The sequence below is a fragment of the Pisolithus orientalis genome, assembly GCF_024613125.1.
Source record: "Pisolithus orientalis strain OTSU chromosome Unknown F5J12scaffold_5, whole genome shotgun sequence".
NCBI classification, from domain to species: domain Eukaryota; kingdom Fungi; phylum Basidiomycota; class Agaricomycetes; order Boletales; family Pisolithaceae; genus Pisolithus; species Pisolithus orientalis.
The window spans coordinates 1,377,640-1,396,149 of NW_026260786.1; the positions used below are offsets into that span (position 1 = coordinate 1,377,640).

General features: G+C 50.7%; 10 protein-coding genes across 10 annotated transcripts; 3 read left to right on the forward strand and 7 right to left on the reverse strand.

Annotated features, from left to right (window-relative positions):
- Positions 1-11: 11 nt before the first annotated feature.
- F5J12DRAFT_455573 (uncharacterized protein) lies at positions 12-1,448 on the reverse strand. Its single transcript, XM_051739521.1, has 3 exons — positions 649-1,448; positions 186-589; positions 12-131 (listed from the first exon to the last, which is right to left on the reverse strand). The coding sequence occupies exons 1-3, from the start codon at positions 1,325-1,327 to the stop codon at positions 78-80; spliced, it is 1,137 nt and encodes a 378-aa protein (XP_051603261.1). The 5' UTR covers positions 1,328-1,448; the 3' UTR covers positions 12-77.
- Positions 1,406-3,012, reverse strand: F5J12DRAFT_715760 (Metallo-dependent phosphatase-like protein; the record flags this gene model as incomplete). The annotated part of the gene is made up of 5 exons (XM_051740977.1): positions 1,406-1,581; positions 1,638-2,224; positions 2,329-2,457; positions 2,519-2,801; positions 2,868-3,012. The coding sequence occupies 5 exons, from the start codon at positions 3,010-3,012 to the stop codon at positions 1,406-1,408; spliced, it is 1,320 nt and encodes a 439-aa protein (XP_051603262.1).
- Positions 3,013-3,686: 674 nt separating this feature from the next.
- F5J12DRAFT_716072 (uncharacterized protein) lies at positions 3,687-4,191 on the reverse strand (the record flags this gene model as incomplete). Its single annotated transcript, XM_051740990.1, has 3 exons — positions 3,687-3,864; positions 3,962-4,076; positions 4,128-4,191. Coding segments are annotated over 3 exons (357 nt in total), but the record flags the coding sequence as incomplete, so codon positions are not given.
- Positions 4,192-6,526: 2,335 nt separating this feature from the next.
- F5J12DRAFT_715606 (uncharacterized protein) lies at positions 6,527-6,857 on the reverse strand (the record flags this gene model as incomplete). Its single annotated transcript, XM_051740965.1, has 2 exons — positions 6,527-6,634; positions 6,690-6,857. 2 exons carry the CDS (start codon positions 6,855-6,857, stop codon positions 6,527-6,529), a joined length of 276 nt encoding a protein of 91 aa, XP_051603264.1.
- Positions 6,858-6,995: 138 nt separating this feature from the next.
- On the reverse strand, positions 6,996-7,329 carry F5J12DRAFT_716154 (uncharacterized protein; the record flags this gene model as incomplete). The annotated part of the gene is made up of 2 exons (XM_051740995.1): positions 6,996-7,124; positions 7,174-7,329. Coding segments are annotated over 2 exons (285 nt in total), but the record flags the coding sequence as incomplete, so codon positions are not given.
- A 1,289-nt stretch (positions 7,330-8,618) lies between these two features.
- F5J12DRAFT_811528 (P-loop containing nucleoside triphosphate hydrolase protein) lies at positions 8,619-10,342 on the reverse strand. The gene is made up of 6 exons (XM_051744845.1): positions 10,309-10,342; positions 9,641-10,258; positions 9,304-9,590; positions 9,035-9,250; positions 8,801-8,978; positions 8,619-8,739 (listed from the first exon to the last, which is right to left on the reverse strand). The coding sequence occupies exons 1-6, from the start codon at positions 10,309-10,311 to the stop codon at positions 8,692-8,694; spliced, it is 1,350 nt and encodes a 449-aa protein (XP_051603266.1). The 5' UTR covers positions 10,312-10,342; the 3' UTR covers positions 8,619-8,691.
- Positions 10,343-10,437: 95 nt separating this feature from the next.
- On the forward strand, positions 10,438-11,920 carry F5J12DRAFT_811531 (uncharacterized protein). The gene is made up of 10 exons (XM_051744846.1): positions 10,438-10,503; positions 10,564-10,784; positions 10,839-10,884; positions 10,935-11,014; positions 11,064-11,127; positions 11,185-11,271; positions 11,321-11,337; positions 11,391-11,527; positions 11,588-11,657; positions 11,711-11,920. Exons 1-10 carry the CDS (start codon positions 10,447-10,449, stop codon positions 11,751-11,753), a joined length of 822 nt encoding a protein of 273 aa, XP_051603267.1. The 5' UTR covers positions 10,438-10,446; the 3' UTR covers positions 11,754-11,920.
- Positions 11,921-11,940: 20 nt separating this feature from the next.
- F5J12DRAFT_811541 (uncharacterized protein) lies at positions 11,941-13,559 on the forward strand. Its single transcript, XM_051744847.1, has 9 exons — positions 11,941-12,031; positions 12,088-12,168; positions 12,234-12,288; positions 12,343-12,432; positions 12,498-12,652; positions 12,717-12,829; positions 12,939-13,133; positions 13,210-13,283; positions 13,335-13,559. The coding sequence occupies exons 1-9, from the start codon at positions 12,010-12,012 to the stop codon at positions 13,450-13,452; spliced, it is 903 nt and encodes a 300-aa protein (XP_051603268.1). The 5' UTR covers positions 11,941-12,009; the 3' UTR covers positions 13,453-13,559.
- A 389-nt stretch (positions 13,560-13,948) lies between these two features.
- On the reverse strand, positions 13,949-15,797 carry F5J12DRAFT_715420 (uncharacterized protein; the record flags this gene model as incomplete). Its single annotated transcript, XM_051740951.1, has 2 exons — positions 13,949-15,471; positions 15,548-15,797. The coding sequence occupies 2 exons, from the start codon at positions 15,795-15,797 to the stop codon at positions 13,949-13,951; spliced, it is 1,773 nt and encodes a 590-aa protein (XP_051603269.1).
- Positions 15,798-16,206: 409 nt separating this feature from the next.
- Positions 16,207-17,899, forward strand: F5J12DRAFT_811546 (transcription factor iws1). The gene is made up of 5 exons (XM_051744848.1): positions 16,207-16,395; positions 16,451-16,511; positions 16,562-16,801; positions 16,860-17,094; positions 17,152-17,899. Exons 1-5 carry the CDS (start codon positions 16,387-16,389, stop codon positions 17,714-17,716), a joined length of 1,110 nt encoding a protein of 369 aa, XP_051603270.1. The 5' UTR covers positions 16,207-16,386; the 3' UTR covers positions 17,717-17,899.
- The last annotated feature ends 611 nt before the right edge of the window (positions 17,900-18,510 follow it).

Sequence of the window (18,510 nt, forward strand, 5' to 3'; positions counted from 1 at the left end):
ATGTGAGACATCGGACAATTAAGCTGCTTTGTTGAACCCGGTAGCAAATGGCTACAAGGACGGTTCGTGTTTTTGCCCTATTCTTCAGGTGTCTTTCCATTCAGTTCCATGATTTTTGCCCTTCTTTCACGCTGACAATGCAAGATGTAAGAGATGGGCATTCGTTGAGGTTTCCAGTCCCTTACCTCGTCTGTTGCCTTGATAATGCGTAGCCTCTCGACCTCCCGCGCACACTCCGCCAAACGCTGTTCTACTTCCCCAATAATCTGTCTCTCAGATTCGACGCGCTCCTCCTGAGCCTTCACTTCTGCTTCCTTGCCCTCTAATTTCGCGCGCTCCTCCAACACGTGGGCTTCTGCCCTTGCGCGTGCCTCGGCGGCTTGCGCCCTAGCCTCATGGTATTTGCTTTCTGATTTTTGAACAGCAGCAAATGCCTTGGCGTGCGCGGCTTCGGCCTTGGCTTCTCGCTTGATGGCAGCTTTGTGTTGCTCTTGGAGTGAGGCAAGCGTACAAATAGCTGTATTGAGAGCGGTCCTTTCTGCCACCGCTTCCAGCTTCAGGAGCCTGGACAGCCGTTTGGATTCCCTCTCTACTCAGAGGCGAGAAGGTCAGACGGTCCTCAAGCTAAATATCGCCAAGACAACCTACTCTCTTCTTTATAAATTTTTTCCTTTTCCTTCTTGCTTAAGATTCTTTCAGCGCTAGCGCCACGCTGATAGATGTTCTCATCGACACCAGGTTCGGCGTTTGGTCCGGCGAGAGCGGAACCATTTATAAATGCAGTAGTGGTCGTTGCGGTCGTGCGTGCAGTGCGAACGGAGGCTTTTCTCCCTATACCATCACCGCTATGTCCACTACTCTTGGATTTAGCCAGCGGCTTGTCGTCCCTGTCCTTGTCGCCTGTAAACTCTGGGAGGGGGTGGAAGGAAGAGGTACGTCTGACCTGTTCAGGACGTACAGGATTATTGGTCTCAGTAGCGGTTCCGCCCACACGGTCGTTGCCCCTTCCGTTGGCACTACCAGGACTATTTGGTTGGGGAGGGCCATATGTTCGAGATGGCTTTTTGTTGCGACTCTTCGAGTTTCGTCGCTCACTTTTACCATTCGCTTCAATTTGGTTGCCCGATCCCTTATCAGTATCTCCCGCTAAGTGACGCCCCTGTTGATAGACAGACGTGCTTGGTCTCTGGGTGTTAGTGTCGTGTTTGCCGCTATCATCACTAGAGTGTGAGTGATACATTGGAGCGTCGAAGTAGATGCTCCGTTCGCTGCCGCTAGACATTAAACGCGGGGTATGAAACCTTGGTTTTGGGCAGGACCACACCATTAAATACAAAAACCAGACGTCATCAAATCTCCGCTGGTGACGTCAGTCAACAGAAAGAAGTAGGCTAATGTAGATGGATTAGAAAAGCTCGTTTTCCGCAAGGTCTCGGGTAGCGTGGGCTAACAGTTCGTCGTCCTGGTCAGCATAAAGTGCCTTCACCACCTCCTGTTCTCTCCATCCACCGCCATCTACAGGCTCCAGTGTGTATTCAACTGATAGTGCAGACAGTACTCCTCCGTACGCATGGGATATACCTCCGGCCGTTTTAGTCTTACCTCCCTTCGTAACAGAAAAGAAAAGAACGACTCACCGGTGTCAATGATCAGTACTTTTCCTCCGCACTTTGCAACGATGCTATGCAAGTTGGGAGTATGACCCATTACCATCCGACGTGTACCAGTTTTCTGCAGCACCTGGTCTGCTTGTGCACACAGCCTCGCTTCGTCTCCTTCTTCTGCCCATCCTCGGTACCACAGCGGTCCGTCACTCCCATATAGACGTGCCTCTTCACGCGTCGTGCCAACGGGAAGCCCCGGGTATGCGTGTGGTGGGTGCGGCGGTGGTTGTGGATCCCTTGACCGCAACCTGTGAAAGAGCGAGGCGGATATGTTGTTGATCGCGCTTGGGAACGGCTGCAAGTTAGGGTATGACGGTGCTAGCCCTCCATGCACAAACGAAAACGCCGCATGTGAAAGGGGCCCTGCGTTCGCACGCTGGTACTGGCTATCCTCAGGGGGCGGATAATCGGTATTAGGTGGACCTAGCAGTGCATGCAGGGGCAGTCTGGCTGCTGTAGTATAGTTAGAAGCCCAGATATTAGCCAACCACCCTGTCGTTACTGCCCTTTGGCGCTTGCTGATCGACCCGAATGTTTCGACTTCGGATGGAAACACGTATCTATGAACGTGTTCGAAATTCGAATCGAAATGCCAATTACAATACATACCTCCAGTCACCTATGTAGAAACAGTCAGCACCATCGATTATACGATGAGAATGACTCTGCAGGTTTACCTATTGCATTCATCCATTCATGGTTTCCTAGTAGTGAAATCATGATACCACCCATCCCATGCGCCTGCTCCCTCAGTTCTTCCAGCCATTCATAGAGCGCAATCGTATCATCTCCTCTAATCCCCATAGGATATTTCAAAGTCCACACCCCAGCATGTACTGCGCGGGTTTACATACCTGTCGATAATGTCACCTGTCTGTACAAATACATCCACCTCCCCAGTCCATAGCCCATCTTCGTCAACCACACGCGCCATTTGGAGAACTCTGTGTGCATTGAGCAGGTCGCCGTGAATATCCCCTACGGCGACAATCCGCCTCTTGAATTTGGGACGGGGGTCCACATCGGCAGCGGCGTCCACCGCAACCCCGGAAAGAGCTTCTAATGTTGAATCCACAGGAACTCCGGTATCTTTTATTTGGGAATGAGGCTGAGCCAACGGTGCTTGGGCTTCGGAACCTAGCTGCGTTTTCGACAACGCATGAAGCGGGGACATGACGAAGGCCTGCGCATGCCCCACCAGACTCGAGAATGTGATACCGTACCACCTGAGTCCAAACCCTAGATGAGGAGCTGGTCCCAGTGGGGAAATGTAGCTCTGCGCGAGGTATGCAACTGAGAGGACTAGAAGAGGTAAGACTGATAAAGTCCAAGTCGAAAGGCGAGGCATTTCTTTCTTCCCCTGCCTCAGAAGGTAAGAAAGTGGCACTTGACGCGGACTGAGATAGCGTTGATGACAGGGTGGACGACACGGGCCAGTGTAAGGGTTGGATGCTGTCGTGTGGTTAACCTGTTGAAGGCTACTGGGTTCGACTTCCTCGCTGGAAAGAACGAGGAAACTGAAAAGCCAGGAAACTCGTGTCTTGCTTGCTATTTGAACTGGCAGCCAACCATCCCAGGGGCCTCGAGGCAGTCCGCAACGCTAGTACTTAATGAAACGCAGCAGCCCAAGACAACGTGGGTAGCAGGCGGTGCACACTGCAGAACTCTGTGCCCACTACCTCCGCTTGCAGCTTTACCGCAGCGGCGACATTCGCAAACTCTACTGGCATTGACACGAAGGCATTATCGATACAACCACTATTATATCTGCCTCACAAGCTACTACTGGTTCGTTTCCTGAGCAACATACTATGGTTCGCCGTCCCATTAGACTGCAAATTCATGTCACTGGTTGGACTCGTTGAGCGTCGAACACTGAGAACGGAATATCAGAGGTCGACAGCATTCCATCAGAATAGAACGATCCAATTCTGGTTCCCTTCGACCGGCTGTCCACGTTCTGGCCCAAGAAGCATATAGTACAGGTCAAGAAGCCAGAAGTTCAATGAAGAGGCTCAAGAGCTACAGCCCCAACGCCGCCAAAACTTCGGCACTCTCCTTGACGAGCTTCCGAAATCTCCCCTGTATTCCCCTATTTCTCTGTAACGAGAGTTCGGACTTTAGATGCTGGAGCAGCGAGCAAGCCCCGTATCTCTGCGATCTTTTTGAAAATACTGCGTAAAAAGCGCGTGTGCCGAGCCTGTCGAAGCAAGGCGGATGCAATGAGCATAAGCTATTCACATATGCCCCGTACCCAAGCTGGGGACCGAAAGGCTGGGTCCAGGCTGCGGACGTACCAATTGACGAGCACCCTCTGCACGTTGCATCTGGCTCCGTTGGCTTTCGCAACCTCATTACGGGATTTACGCAGGATACTTGCGTGCGAATATCGGATGACTTGACGGATGGTATCTTGGAGTGGGTTTAGTACATGTGAGTGGCTACGGGACATTGAAAGCGTACTGTTAATGAAAGCCGCATTTTTTGCAACGTCAATGCCCCAGCTCTCGATATAGTAGTCCATCTTGGCAGCTGTGATCAGAAGGTTCTGATAAATGTTCCGGTACACGGTGTGGGTATCATTGAGAACTGCATCGGTGAAGATTATGTGGCTCCTTGACTTAGCCAACCTAAGCCAGGCTATTAATCGCCTCCCAGAACCAAGGTGCAGAGAGAGACAGGAGGGGTACTCACTGTAACATCTTGTGAACGAAGGCTGCGCCTTGTCGGCGACCCTTCTCTACAGTCAAGGAATGCCTCAGATCTGTACCCACTAGTTAGGAAATACACACAGGCCACCCAGTCGCGAGAAAACCTCACCAGTGCCACTATATCTCCCATAATCTGCCATCACTGAAAGATCCGTCATGTTGATCAGCAACCCACACCATGCAAAATCTAAGGTTTCAACATCAAGCACGCCGACCACGTCGCGGGAATGAGGCAATCATGTACGCACGTGTCTGAGCGGCTGAAGTGATGTTCATAATTTCCGCGCCATAGTCAAAATTGGTTACCGTCTTCTCCTTCGAGATCATGCAACCATATTCTGGATGACCTGCGGCTGTGTGTCACGACGGGCCCAGGTAACGGAGAAAGCTCTCCACCTTTTACCATCACATCTAGGAAGGACTTGGCTTTTTGCAATGTAGTAGTGACGAAAAAATAGTCATCGATGAGCCTCAGCAGGATCTATTGATGTCCACTAAGTTGAATGAAGGATGGTAAGGATGGGACCTACGCTTTCGGGATCGTTCGAGCTGAAGTTGCTGAGTTTCCCCCTCTCGAGATCCCCATAGAAATAGCAACAGAGAATAGCGGAAAGTACAGACCCCTGCGGGATACCAACAACTTGACGATAGTACCGTTGACCAATCTAGTGAATATGAGCAACAAGCCAAATACCATTTCCTGACACTCGCCTTAACTATGTTTTCATTAACGTGTTCTTCGAGCAGCTGCATGGCGTTGCGTCTACTCTCAAAGCTATAATTAACCTGGAAAGAATTTAGCAAAAAAAAAGGTGTCCGGAATGCTAACAACTTCACCTGATCTACGAATATACTTTGTCGCAAAGTACTGGCAAGGTCACGAGCATAAGCTACGAAATCCGGGTGTTCATCTACTCGGGAGTCAGTCCAGAACCTAGGGGAGACGCCGTCACTCCTCTCACCATCTGGATAGGCCTTTTTTGTGTACACCCGTCTGATCTTCCCAGCGACAGGAGCAATCTGGCCGTATTTCTGAATGATGTAGTTGTCCTGTACGCGAGCATGTTACTCATCTTCAGCAGGAAGAATGGTATGCAATCACCTCAGACATCAAATCTTTGAGAATATTGAGCAGCGTCGATTGCTCTATCGTGTCGAAGCAAGCCTGGACGTCAACTTTGACGAAGTACAGCTTTGGGCTGGTCCGCTCAGATTTCTTAGCGCGTCTCGGAGCACATTCCGATACTCACAATTGGCCAGAAGGGTATCGATCCAGTAACCTCGTCTTGAAAGCCTTGAGACGAGCATAGATCTCATTCGGTCCAAACACCGAGGCTCCTAGTAAGTCGGGCTGGCGTCGCTGCAAACTGTGTCCCAAAGCATGTCCTATATATAAAAAATCGGACTACCCACTCTTTCATACGTCAAGATTTGGAATGTAGCCTGCAGTACTTGATTGATTGACTGCTCCGGCCCAGAATATATGGCACCCTAGCAGAGTGTGAGAGCTCAATCACATAAAAAAGAGATTCCACACTTTTGGTCTACTTCTTCGTCTAAGATTGACGATTGGGCGGACACCCGTCTCCTTCGGTAGCAAGCGAACAAACGAGAAGCCTAGCCGTCGTTGTCGAAGAATTTCCTCTGCTTCACGCTGCACCGATCAGGCTACAAGGCGGTTTGTTGATATGCATGAGCCATACCCGTTCGATTTGCTGGAACGTCTTCTCGCTCAGCTGATCAATAAGCGGCGCACAAAGTACCTCCCAATCGTCTTGACGGAAATATAGGACTTGATTTCTGAATGCTGACGAATCCGTAACATAGAACGTGGTCTACGGGATAGCTGGGTTAATCTTCAACACGCTGACGAAGAAGAACAAACGTACTTTCACTAGTGGTATGACAAAGGAATCGAAGTACCAAAACATGAATTCCTCAAGCAGCTCACGGCGTTTTAGTGCATCTGTGACAGACACCCTCACTTGCTTGGTCATGCCTGTACCGGGTGGCATGACCCAATCGCAATCAGCGGTACTGAATCCTCGGAGAATATAATGCAACGTGAACGTCTCGTGACGCCTGAGACAAATGAATTCCTTGAGGTCTGAGATGTAGATGAATACCAATGAACCCGATGAGTGTGTCGATTTACACGAAAGAAAACTCACAGCGTTGCACAATGTTAAAGTTCCTCTTACTTCCCCAGAATTGCTTCGGAATGACAATCTTCGTGATCAGCAACACATAGCGGAATACCTATATAAATGCCGTATATCCGGTGTTTCGAGAAGAAAGCTGAGATCACACCTACTTCTATGTCACTACAAGCAAATTCGACAAATCGCGGCTTTCCTTGGGCATGATTCTGGGCTTGGGCGAGTCCTTGCGGTAAAATAGAATTTCCTTCAGAATCTAAAGAGATATTGTGCTGTGACATCTGCGAGTGCGGCTTGATATAGATCGAATTCTCCGAAACCATCTCCTGCCCAGATGGTCAATGAAAACCGGGGGGAAATACTTTGAAACTAACCAAAATCACACTGCTTTCGATATCCTTGTTATCGGTGCCTTTGATCTATATTTATGGTTAGCAGAGCAGCCAGTCGAACAACACGATTCACACCTTCGAAGGGCAAACTTTGTCTCTTAAAGGCTTGTACGCACACTTCCCGTGCCTCCATATCATCTTGTCTAACAACAGAAGTACATCTTTGAGGCGCTTAGGAGTTTTGCATCTCCCGAGGAGCTAGGCAACCAATGGTCAGAGGAAATAGCTAAGGCAAATCGCAACCTACCCTGATGTCATATTCCCTGTCAGCAAAAAGAGGCTGACGGTAGGTTTCACTCCTGTTGGCAACGTGACCGAAAACATTTGGGAGCCCGTATTGCAAAGGGAAAACATATTTGCTGAGATGGCGCACATTCCTTGCCTGCTCCTCGGGGTCAGGATCTTTGTAAGTAGCAGGGTCGCGGGGGCTTCTTTTAAAGTACGCCGGATTAATTCGGTTCAGAATATCTACAACCTAATGAAGGGGATTGTCGCCTCGCGATAAAGAGAGTATACGCACGATCGTAAGGTAGCCCGACGACTATTCGATATGCGTCTGGATCTCTTGACGGCCTCGCATAAAATATGCGAGTGCGAACGAACGATATATCAGCCGGAGTGCGTCTATTCCTCATTCAGAGCCTGGCGCAATTTCAAATATGCGAGACCGTTACCTTTCAATTGGCTGATTTACGTTTTGTCGAGCTGAAGCTTTCACGGACTTCGTGGCTCCATTTGAAGAGACCAAAATCAGTTTCTGCCGCTTACGGGGCAACGTCACACTAGACTCCAACTTCCGTTTTGCATGAGGCCGAGTCGTTTGTTTTGCCATGAGATTGGTCCCATTTGCCAGCGGAATGTAGATGAGAGGCTCTCCAGTTAATTGACAAAGACATTCGTTGGGCAAGGAAACAAAGATCGAGGTTTTCAGAAGTAAGTGAAGCATTGCGTCCGCTCCAATTCTGATCCTTTACGTTAAGAAACCACTTCTGCGGTTCTCTAAAGCATTTACCTTTGCAAAAGAGTTTCCCATTCAGGTGCTTGCAGGGCCGTTATTATAGTGTTAACGAAACGGTTGGTAACCCCAGAGGTGGTCGAGTTGGCTGTTGCGTTATCGCTTGCCTAGGTAGGAGTCTAGCATTCGTACATAATCCACGCTGGACACACTCACCCTTTGATAGCCCGAAGCGATAATGTTGTTCGGTCTAGCTCTAGAATGGAGGAAGAGCCGCTCGTGCGCTTTCTGTATAATCTGAAAGAGTAAGGTTTTGAGCAAGCCACACGGATACATGAGACGGAAACTTACATCTCTCATGTACATTAGCGGCGGTATTTGCATGAAACGCGGGTGGGATTCTGTGCCGGTGGATCGCAAACCAACGACGGAAGTCGTCAGGAGTTCACTGTACTCTTGCGAGTCCCCTTCTCGAAGCAGACTGTTGTCTGTACCCTCTCCAGCAGACGCGTCTGGAGGTTGTGTGACAAGAATCTGAATGAGATAGTCTCTGAGAGGGAACACGTCATCAAAGTATACGTCAAGGACTGCAAGGGTGAGTGATCGACTGGCAGCTTCGACTTGAGACATGGGGGAGGTGCCCGACTGGGGCTGCTACTAACTACTGTAGCATCAAGCTAGTTGGTAGTAGCCCCGAGCGTTATTGTCACAAGCGCGTCCGGGGTCACGTGGTACAATGAACGGTTGTGCCATTATCAAAGGAAAAATGGTTGTGGATCATAAACAGGTGGAATGGTGCTACAATAAGTACTACAGGTACAATCCCTCCGGAGTACCCTCGTTCTTCCTGTATAGCACCTACAAGAAAATACAAGTCAGCGACAATCCAGCAGCAGTGTGTCAAGCGCATCTCGCTCACCTTTTCTCTAGCTGCCGTGAAGTCGACCTTCGTTACCCGCATACGTCGTTCTCTTAGTGCAAGCAACCCAGCCTCGGTACAAACTGCTTTGATATCAGCACCGGACAAATCGTCTTTGGCCATGACGAATTCCTCCAGATCAACGTCCTCGGCCAAGCTCATGCGTGATGTATGTAACCTAATAATGAAAGGTGAGAAGTGCGAGAAATACGTACTGATGTTGGAGATACGTACCGGAAGATATGTCGTTTTGTCTTCACATCAGGTAGAGGGAATTCAATCTTTCGGTCGATGCGACCGGGTCGGATGAGAGCAGGGTCCAACGACTCGATCTTGTTCGTAGCCATGATGACCTTAACATCGCCGCGTGTGTCAAAGCCGTCAAGCTGGTTCAAAAGCTCCAACATCGTTCGTTGAATTTCACGCTCGCCTCCTGACGTCGAGTCGTACCTGAAGCAGGCAATCAGCCCCTACTACATCAATGTCCTAAGTGGAATGCCTGCCGTTTAGTGCCGATGGCATCAATTTCATCGATGAAAACAATACTGGGTGCATGTTCTTCTGCAACCCGGAAGAGCTCTCGAACGAGTTTTGGACCATCTCCAAGATATTTCTGAATAAGCTCAGATCCCACGACACGCAAGAAGGTTGCAGACGTCTGGTTTGCAACCGCCTTGGCAAGAAGCGTCTTTCCGGTACCCGGAACGCCATAGAGAATGACACCTTTTGGCGGTTTGATACCCATTTCTTCGTAAAGCTCTGGATGCGTGAGTGGAAGTTCAACAGATTCCTGCGGCAACACATCAACCCGTGTGTAATTCACGAACGACATAGACATACTTTAATTTCTTGTATTTGCTGTTCCAGACCACCGATGTCTGCATAGCTCTCCGTCGGAGCTTTGTCCAGCTTCATAACGCTGACAAGGGGATCGGCATCGTCCTGCAAAACACCAACCACAGCCTGGTTCTTGTGATGCAGTAATACGGAGCAACCAGGCTCTATGCGGTCCTTGTCTACGAAACTCAAGATCGCGACATATGATTCCGGCCCCGACGCAGTACTAATGATTGCATGGTCGTCGTCGATGATCTCCTCTAGCGTGCCCACCGCCATCGGTGTTCCACGCAAGTCGTCCACCTTGGATCTTTCATCCTGGTTCTTCTCCTCCCTCGATGATTCCGGCTTCAGTCGCTCCTGGTTCTGGATGAATTCTTCCTCCAGAAGCAAATAATCCTTGATGCGTTCCATCTTCAACAGACGAAGGCGACATCTCGTGCTTGGGTAGATAGGTGGCAACTTTGAAGCGGCTGACGGCCCCCGCTTCTTCTTCTTCCCTACGTGGGTTGGCAGTGGGGGTTCCCATTTCTTCTTCTGTGGCTGGTCTTTCTTATCCTTGTCCTTGTCCTTGTTCTGGTCTTGACCGAAGCCAGGAGGCAACCCAGATGGTGTATTACCCTAAACATCCCGTCAGCCAGTGTTCAATTCCACCGAAAGTTAATGCGCACCATGTTGTGTGATTCAAGTCGTCGTCACCGTAATAGAGAGCGGGACGCGTCAGTTAATCCGAAACGGGACAGGAGACCACGTGACTTCCGCTGACCCTTGGCCCGCACGCAGCCAACGCCGTCCTCGACGACTGCAACATGAGTCACGCGTCTTCGACCATGGCATTCTCATCCTCGTCAAGGTTCATTGAAGCTGGAAAGTTGTCCATTTTCGCTAAAACAACGTTCCAGGCTGACATGTCCAATTTGTGAACAGACGAGGATGATGATTTGGACGAACAGGACATCCCTTCCTTTGCACCCGAAGGGGTTGTTCCCGGGCCCGTCGACAAAGGAAAGGGTCGTGCATCTGAGCAGATTCCCGCACCCACCAGAAAAATATCCCCCGCTCCTGCGGTTTCTGGCAACATCGGAAGTTCCAATGGTAGGAGCCAACCCAATCGGCAGACAGTCGGGGGCATTCGCGTCGAGACTCGGTATGTATGCTTGTGGTTATACATCCCGCGGACAAGCTGACGTTCTGATTGTAGATACACTGGAGTCGATACACTCGACGAGCCAATAACCGCGACTATAGTCCGTCCACTTCCCTGGGCTTGCTACCGTGTGCTGACGCGTACGCATAGATGCGCGACCTCTTATCCATCTACACGAAGCTGGCGCAAGTGCTCTACCCACGTCGCCCCAACAGTCGGGAGGTCCTGAGGTTGGTGACAATTCAGTTTGTGATCACTGCGGTCCGAATAGATACATAGGGACTGGGACTTATGGGGTCCCCTGTTGCTTTGCCTGGCTCTCGGTATCATGCTAAGCGTCAACGTGAGTGTTCCCGTGTCTAGATTAGTGTTTCTCTACATTGTCTGGCGGTCCCACTAGGCACCCGGGAGCCAGTCTCTGGCTCTATTCACCAGCATAGTCGCAATCGTATCTATAGGCTCTTTAGTCGTAACTGTGCAGGCCAAGGTACGTCAAGCAGCTTCCGAACGTTCAATTCTGATCGTGTTTCCCCTAGCTACTGGGCGGCAGAGTGTAAGTTATAGCATATCCGTGACTTCGGTAAAAGGTTGATCTCGGCTGCGCAGGTCGTTCTTCCAAGGCCTATGCGTCTTGGGTTACTGTGTGGCTCCATTGGACGTGGCTGCCCTCATAGCGTGCTTTGTCCGAACCATTTGGATTCGTGCACCGATCGCGATTGCTGCGTGGGCGTGGTGTATTTGGGGTGCGTACATGCCCCACAAACACGCGCAACTTGTACATTTCTGATCTCAAAATGATACAGCTTCAGTGAGTTTCCTGGATGGCGCGAAAATTGAGCAGCAGCGTGTCCTTTTGGCAGTATACCCACTCTTGTAAGTCCTCTCCAGCTGGCTCGATGCCCTAGTTGGTGACTGTGCTACCGAAGGCTCTTTTACTTCGTGCTAGCGTGGATGATTTTGATACAATGAGTACACTTCTCTCTAGTTGTCTTGCTCTGTGTAGATTGGTCCTGTACTACTGTGGTCCTAACTATGTTCGATATTCCATGATGTCAAGTGTTACAGGACAAGTGATTTGGTACTCATAAACTGACTTTTTTGGACGTTCTGCTTTGTAAGAGGAATATTAGTGGGAGTTGTGCTACTATCAGCTCGATAACGATAACACAGATCGCACATATCCACAATAAGTTGTCCATCTTCTACTCTCTAAGTGGAGCTGCAGATGCCATTGCGAGTCGGATACGGTGAACTCGAAAGATCGGAGCCGTACCAGCCCCTCCACTTACCTGCCAGTTCGTAGTTCGAGAACACTTCTGCTCCCCTTTGCTTCAGTACGAAGCCGATGACAAAGGCAAGACATTCACTCTTGTTGAGTGCCCGAGTACGTACATATCGCGCTTCCGCAGCTTATTGGGTTCTCGCTCATGACTACCCTCATTTCGCAAGGCGGAACAGGGCAGCTCATATCCCGTCTGACCAACGATGAGATCGACGTTGCGATGTAGGTGCTCCTCGAGTACGGTACTTGCGCTGTGTCGATTAAGGTTTCCCCCAGCGCCCTCACCGATGCTCTGATAGCCGGGATAGCGAAAGGTTCGCAAGCTTATAAGCTCGTCGGAAGCTACGTGACCTCCCCATTAAAATGGCAAGTCCTCCATATCAACACCCCCCTGAGCCGCAAAGGAATTACTAAAGACTCTACGTTCACAGGGCAGTCATCACTGGCTTCGATTCACCTTACAAGCAGATCTCTGATCTCCGGGGTACTACACTCGGCGTATCGAGGTACGGCAGCGGGAGTCATACGATGGCATACGTGATGGCTCTGCAACAAGGATGGGCGACTGACCAGCTCAAATTCGGAGGTATGTACGCTTTTCGCCGAGCCCCTGTTTTGCGAGTGACATAAGGGACGGCCCCTTCTTGCAGTGAATATTGACATCCGTGGTCTGCTCGATTCGGTAAATGATGGATCCACAAGTGCCTTCATGTGGGAGTGGTTCACTACAAAACCGTTCGCGGATGCCAAGGAATGCCAATTTGTAAGTCCCCCCTTTCTATCCAGGACGAAGTAAATACCCGCTGATGAGCATCAATATGTTGCTTGATTGGACCTGGGACCTGGTCGTTTGAATCGCCATACGTACACAGATCGGTGCCGTCCCTACCCCATGGCCGTCTTGGCTTATCGCAGCTCACCCTGAGCGAGCCTCGCCAGCAGAACTTACAACATTCCTGTCTAGCCTCACGTTGTACGTTCGCGAATTCCAGAAGCCGGAGTCTCGTGCCGGACCTAGCGTCGAGTTTATTAAGAAGACGTTTGGATACCCGGAGGAGGACGTAAAGGTAGGCATGCATGGATAATTTTCTTTTGGCCGACCTGAATCAATGAGGCTTGACCCTTTCTGTATGATCCGAGCAGGCGTGGCTGCAAACTGTGGAGTACACATCCGATTGTACGCAGATTCATTCCGAGGTGTTAAAGCGGACCCTATCGTGAGCCGTATCCGCACCACTTCTTCGCGCTCGCGTATTAACACCAGCCAGGGTCCTTGAGCAGGCAGGGGCAGTCACGTTGCAAGAGGGTGAGAAAATCAGCCCATCCCAATTCGTCAACAAGGAGGTTGCGACTTTGATTACCCCTGAAGATGAGAAATGTCAATAACGTCATAATCCACGTCAGTCTCATGATCAGTCTGCCACTCCACCACCATGTCGTTATCTCTGCAGTTGTCATCAAGTAGCCTATCAGGAGAACCAGAAATTAGAGATCCCATTTTATTCATACACTCTGTAGGTTTAGATAGTTTAAGATGGAAGTCCTGCGAAGCATCTTGCTACATACATGCTAAATACCAATATGCAATGTTCCGCAAGAATGTCCAGTAATGATAATAACAGAATTGAGGGTGGAAATGAACATAACAAGTCAACGGTGGGTGCTACACTAACGTGAAATGTATCTACGTAACCTTGAAACGTACGGGAGGAGTATTCATGGGCAAAGGAAAGTAAATAAGCAAAAAGAAGGGAGGCGTAGCTACCTCAGAATATGTACTTTGCTCGGTAAAGTATGAAAGGTCTGATGAAGGTGTCCTGTCATACCTATGATAAGTGCGATCGAATCATTTGGACGTCTCTCGACTGATCCGGAGAGGGTGTCAGTGGTTCGATAAACCTAGAAAGGGCTTAAATCGACGATCACCAACACGATTTGCACGTAGAAGCACGTACCGGAGCCATATGCGTCCTCCACCACTCTTCTCGCGAATCATCTCCCACACGAAGACGTCACCTGACACCCCCGAAAGGCAGTCAATCAGGGTTTGCCTTCCTTCGGTCGACCCTTCCGCCTCTAGTACCCATTCCCCTCGCCAGCCCTCACCAAGACCATCATCCACATCTACAAATCCCATGCCTACCCGTGCACGTGCTACCCACATGAATTTCCTCGCCATCGCCCAACCTCCTGGGGATGCAGGACTCCGAACACGACACGCAGTCTCCACCAGCGTAAGTTCGGGAACTCCTTTTCCTCCGGGAGGTGCGAATGCAAACCGAGGGCACACCTGGCTAGGCATCAGGTGGGTGTAATAGAACGGCGTGGGCAAAGCCAGGGGGTCCGACAGTGGTGGCGACGCAGGAGGACTAAATGGCAGAAGTGCTCTACCGTCATATAACAGCCATGTGTTGCGAGGGTCTGTTTTATCACCGTCTTTACTTTCGTCTGCAGGGCTGTGTTCGGACGGAGAGGGCACATAGCCCAGATTGCACACGATATCGCCGGTGGAAAGGTATTGCCAAAGTTCCGCTGCGAGAAGCTGTTCCTCGCATGCCGCTATTGCTTGGGGGGACAGGGTGGTACAGGGTACGAACACGCGCAACACGGGCGCCCGTATCCGAGACGTCGCGGCGTAGAGATCGTGCGGAGAGTCCGGCACTCGAGTATCGCCGTTCGTTGGACGCAAAGACGACGGAGATGATGAACTACTTATTGATGACGTAGAACTAGCAACGTCTGTGGATGCTCTCCGATGATGTGAACCCGTGAACCGTCTGGAAACATCCTCATCCGAAATGATACCCCTAGTGGAAGGTGATGGGGGCGCTGTCTTAGCTGATCGGGATGCTCTCCTCCATCCGGCTTCGTAATATTTCAGAGCCCGAGGTTCTGTGGGAGGGGGAGGTGGGGGATTCTTTCCTCCGAAAATGGAAAGTTTCCTGGATCTGTGTGGTCTGTTAGGATCGACGAGGGTGGAGGTTGAGAACGAAGGTGCGCTCCCGCCAAACTTGGAGGTGGCTTCGCGTGACAAAGGGCTAGGATTACTCATTCGGAAACGAGGGGTGTCCAGGGATTTTCGGCGTGTGTCGTTGGTTGGCGGTACGCTTTGAATTTCAGAAAGGAATGCGAGGGGAGCGGGAAATGATAATTCACGGTTTCCATGACGTGAGATAGATGAAGTGATGGGCGGAGGTGATCGGGACTGGGGATCAATCGGGAGGGGTAACGGTGAACTGTGTACGACGGACTGGAGCAAGAGTACGAAGCGGGAATGAGCAAGGGCAAAGGCGACTAGTCTGTCTGACAACTCGGATGAGGCAAGCTGTTCCGCAGGATCGTGAGAGGAGAGCACGCCAAGAGCATGCATAGGATATTGGTGGAGCGGAACTCGTTGGGAAAGCACTGAAAATGAATTTGTGCGCAGCAGCTCTGCCGTCAGAGCAATTGCCTGGGAATAACAACGGGAAACCAGACGAACTTAGTAGATTGAGGTCTTGGATTGTGACGTCTACGTCTTGAAAGAGTGCGATGTCTCTGTAGCGGAGTGCTTGGCGGTAGCTGTCGACATAATGGGACAGGATGATATCTCTGAGTTCGCGGTCGTCCCAGACACGCCGGACCTGAGAGCAGGTAGCGAGAAAGGAGTTGAAGTCGGACCAGGGGGTGAAGGAGAGGATGCGTGCAAGGATGCGAGGGTTTCGCAGCGCAGATGTACACCTACGCTGCATGTGGTGCCACGCGCGGGCTTTAGTTCGGGATGATGCAAGCTTGGGCGGTGGTAGTTTTTGACGCAGTGGAGCAGCGGGCTCAATGAGCGTGGTGTCAGGGGGGAACCTCCTTCTGTCACTCACGATATTGGACAAGTCGACGTCGACATGACGGACTGAGTGCCTGGGAATGTCCTTAGGGAGAGGAGGGAGGGGCCGTTCGTCCGTCGCGGGACCGGGTGGGACGGCGGGATCCACAGGGAGAGGGTCAGAATTGGACGAGGATGCATCTGAGTTTGTGAGGGACGGAGTCCTGTCTGGATACAAATCCATCACCAGCGGGAAGGGACGCATGGCCTGGGTTGGGCTGTTTAATACCTGGGCTGGGTTGGAGTAGGACTAGTGTCGGGCCAGCCCATAACGACAACAGTGCCTATAATATAATTATAATATTGTAATAATAATAATACACTGCATCACTGTGTTCTAAATCAGGAGCACCACGGGTAGCTGTGTTTGGCCCTGCTTGGACCCATCCAATAAGCACGTGCATCACGGGCGCATCTACTGGCACTAGCCTGTGTGGTGTTGCAAATTACTCCACTCCGCCATGGCACCAGTAAGTCTGCATCCATCGTTCGCTGCAGAATTTGTCGTTCACCAGTCCACTCCAGTCCCATGACCTCGAGCGCGACATTTTTGGTGATGGCTCTGAGCTGTCTTCAGAAGAAGATGGCATGTTCCTCTTCTCGCTTATGTACCCTAAACTGAACCCTTCTCTCCAGACACCCCCCAAAATCGCCAACGCCAGAGCCAGGGGCGTCTTCCCGCTGTAGAAGAGGACGCCTTTGGCTCCTCGGGCGAGTCTAGCGAGGATTATGTCCAAGAGAAACCCAAGAAGCAGAAACGCAGGCTCAAGTCGCGTGGCGCTGCCGATGTCGATGATGGCCAGCCAGCTCGAAGGAAGCGTAAGCGTAAGCAGCAGCTCACAGAAGAAGACCTCAATGAGCTACCGCCAGAAAAAGGTCAGCGCAATTACAGCTTTTGCCCAATCCGACGTCGCTTACGCAGTATGATATTTAGCAAACAAGCTGCGCCTTGATATGCAATTTGATGCGATCCTGAAATCCAAGAAATCCAGGCCAAAGAAACGTAAGAACGACGAGGACGTTTTGGATCCCTACGCCGACGAAGAAGTCTCACGGCTGCGGGAGGCGATGCTGAACGCAGCTGCGGACGACGAACAGGCTAACCGCGACAAGCTTCCGGCTACCAACAAACTAAAACTATTACCTCAGGTCATGGAGGTCTTACGAAAGTACGCCCAGCTTGCCATTAGTTCTATCGCAGGATCCCGCGGACTAATTTATCTCAGGCAATCTCTCTCACAGTCTATAATGGACAACAACCTTTTGGAAGGCGTACGCAGGTGGCTCGAGCCGCTGCCAGACCGATCTTTGCCCGCGCTAAATATACAACGGGACTTCTTCCCTATCTTGCGGAAGATGGAGTTCATCGACAGCGATGTGCTCAGAGGATCTGGCTTAGGGCGCATCGTTCTCTTCTATACGAAATGCAAACGTGTCCATCCTGACATACAACGCATCGCCAACGATCTCGTCTCTACGTGGTCCCGTCCCATCATAAAACGTAGCGCATCCTTCCGTGACAGAGTTATTCCCGTTGCACAGGACGACACTATCGAACGCAGCAATGAGCGTTTGAATGCCATCCTCGCCCGCGCCAAAGAACAAGAGAAGAACCGTATCAGGAAGAACGCCGTCATGATTCCTCAGCGAGACTATACTAATTACACTGTCGCCCCCAAAGCTACAGCTGGTTTGAGGAAAAACGATGCTGTCGATCACGACGTCTCTCGCAGGAGGGCCAACAATGAACGGCTGAGAACGCTGTCCAGGAAAATGTCCACGCGGCCATGATGCTGCCAAGCAATTTAGGAGTTTCAGTGCTCATATAGGAGTATTTGTACCTTGTTTCCGGGTAGTGGTTTCCATATTTTTCTAGTAGCTTGATATAGGGTAGCACATTTCCTTTGTTATTCCACCGCTTTTCGGCATTCGGTTGATGCCGATGTACTTGGCGACGTGATGTCGACTCAGGGGTTGACGTCGGGTCGGATGCAGTGTGCCAACGCTACCGCCTGCGCCGCCATCCTTGGTCAGCGTGCCCTTCAGATGCCCCTGCGCCGAATTGCAGGAGGAAAGCTCCTGACGTATCGCAAGATATATATATATCATTCCAGCGAAAGAAGCGGACAATTGATGGATGGATGATACGGAACACTTGAAGCAGGCATGCCGCACAAAGCATACGAGACCCAATGGGTTCCCGACATGCTTCACCTCGCACAATTGCTCCAGAAATAAAATCGAGCCGGAGGGTGACGAGTTAACTGGCCCCGATAAGCCCCGTGGTATTCAAGTCCTGGGGCGAGAACATGTCCGGATAACGCGTATGCCGACGGACTCCAGCTGATCCTGGAGAGATGCCAGCGCACACGCAAGTCGTAGCTGGATGGTTAGTCAGGGAAGCCGAGGCTGAGTGTCGATCTGTAGGATTGCATAAATAACTGTCTCCAGTCATAGATGGCGAAAAAAAAAAACCTAGGTCACTTCAAGAATAGAGCAGTGGAAGCTTCGATTCGAACTTGACAATGATGAGCACGATCCTCGGAGAGGAGTTCAGAAATAAAACAGAATGTATATTTGGGTTG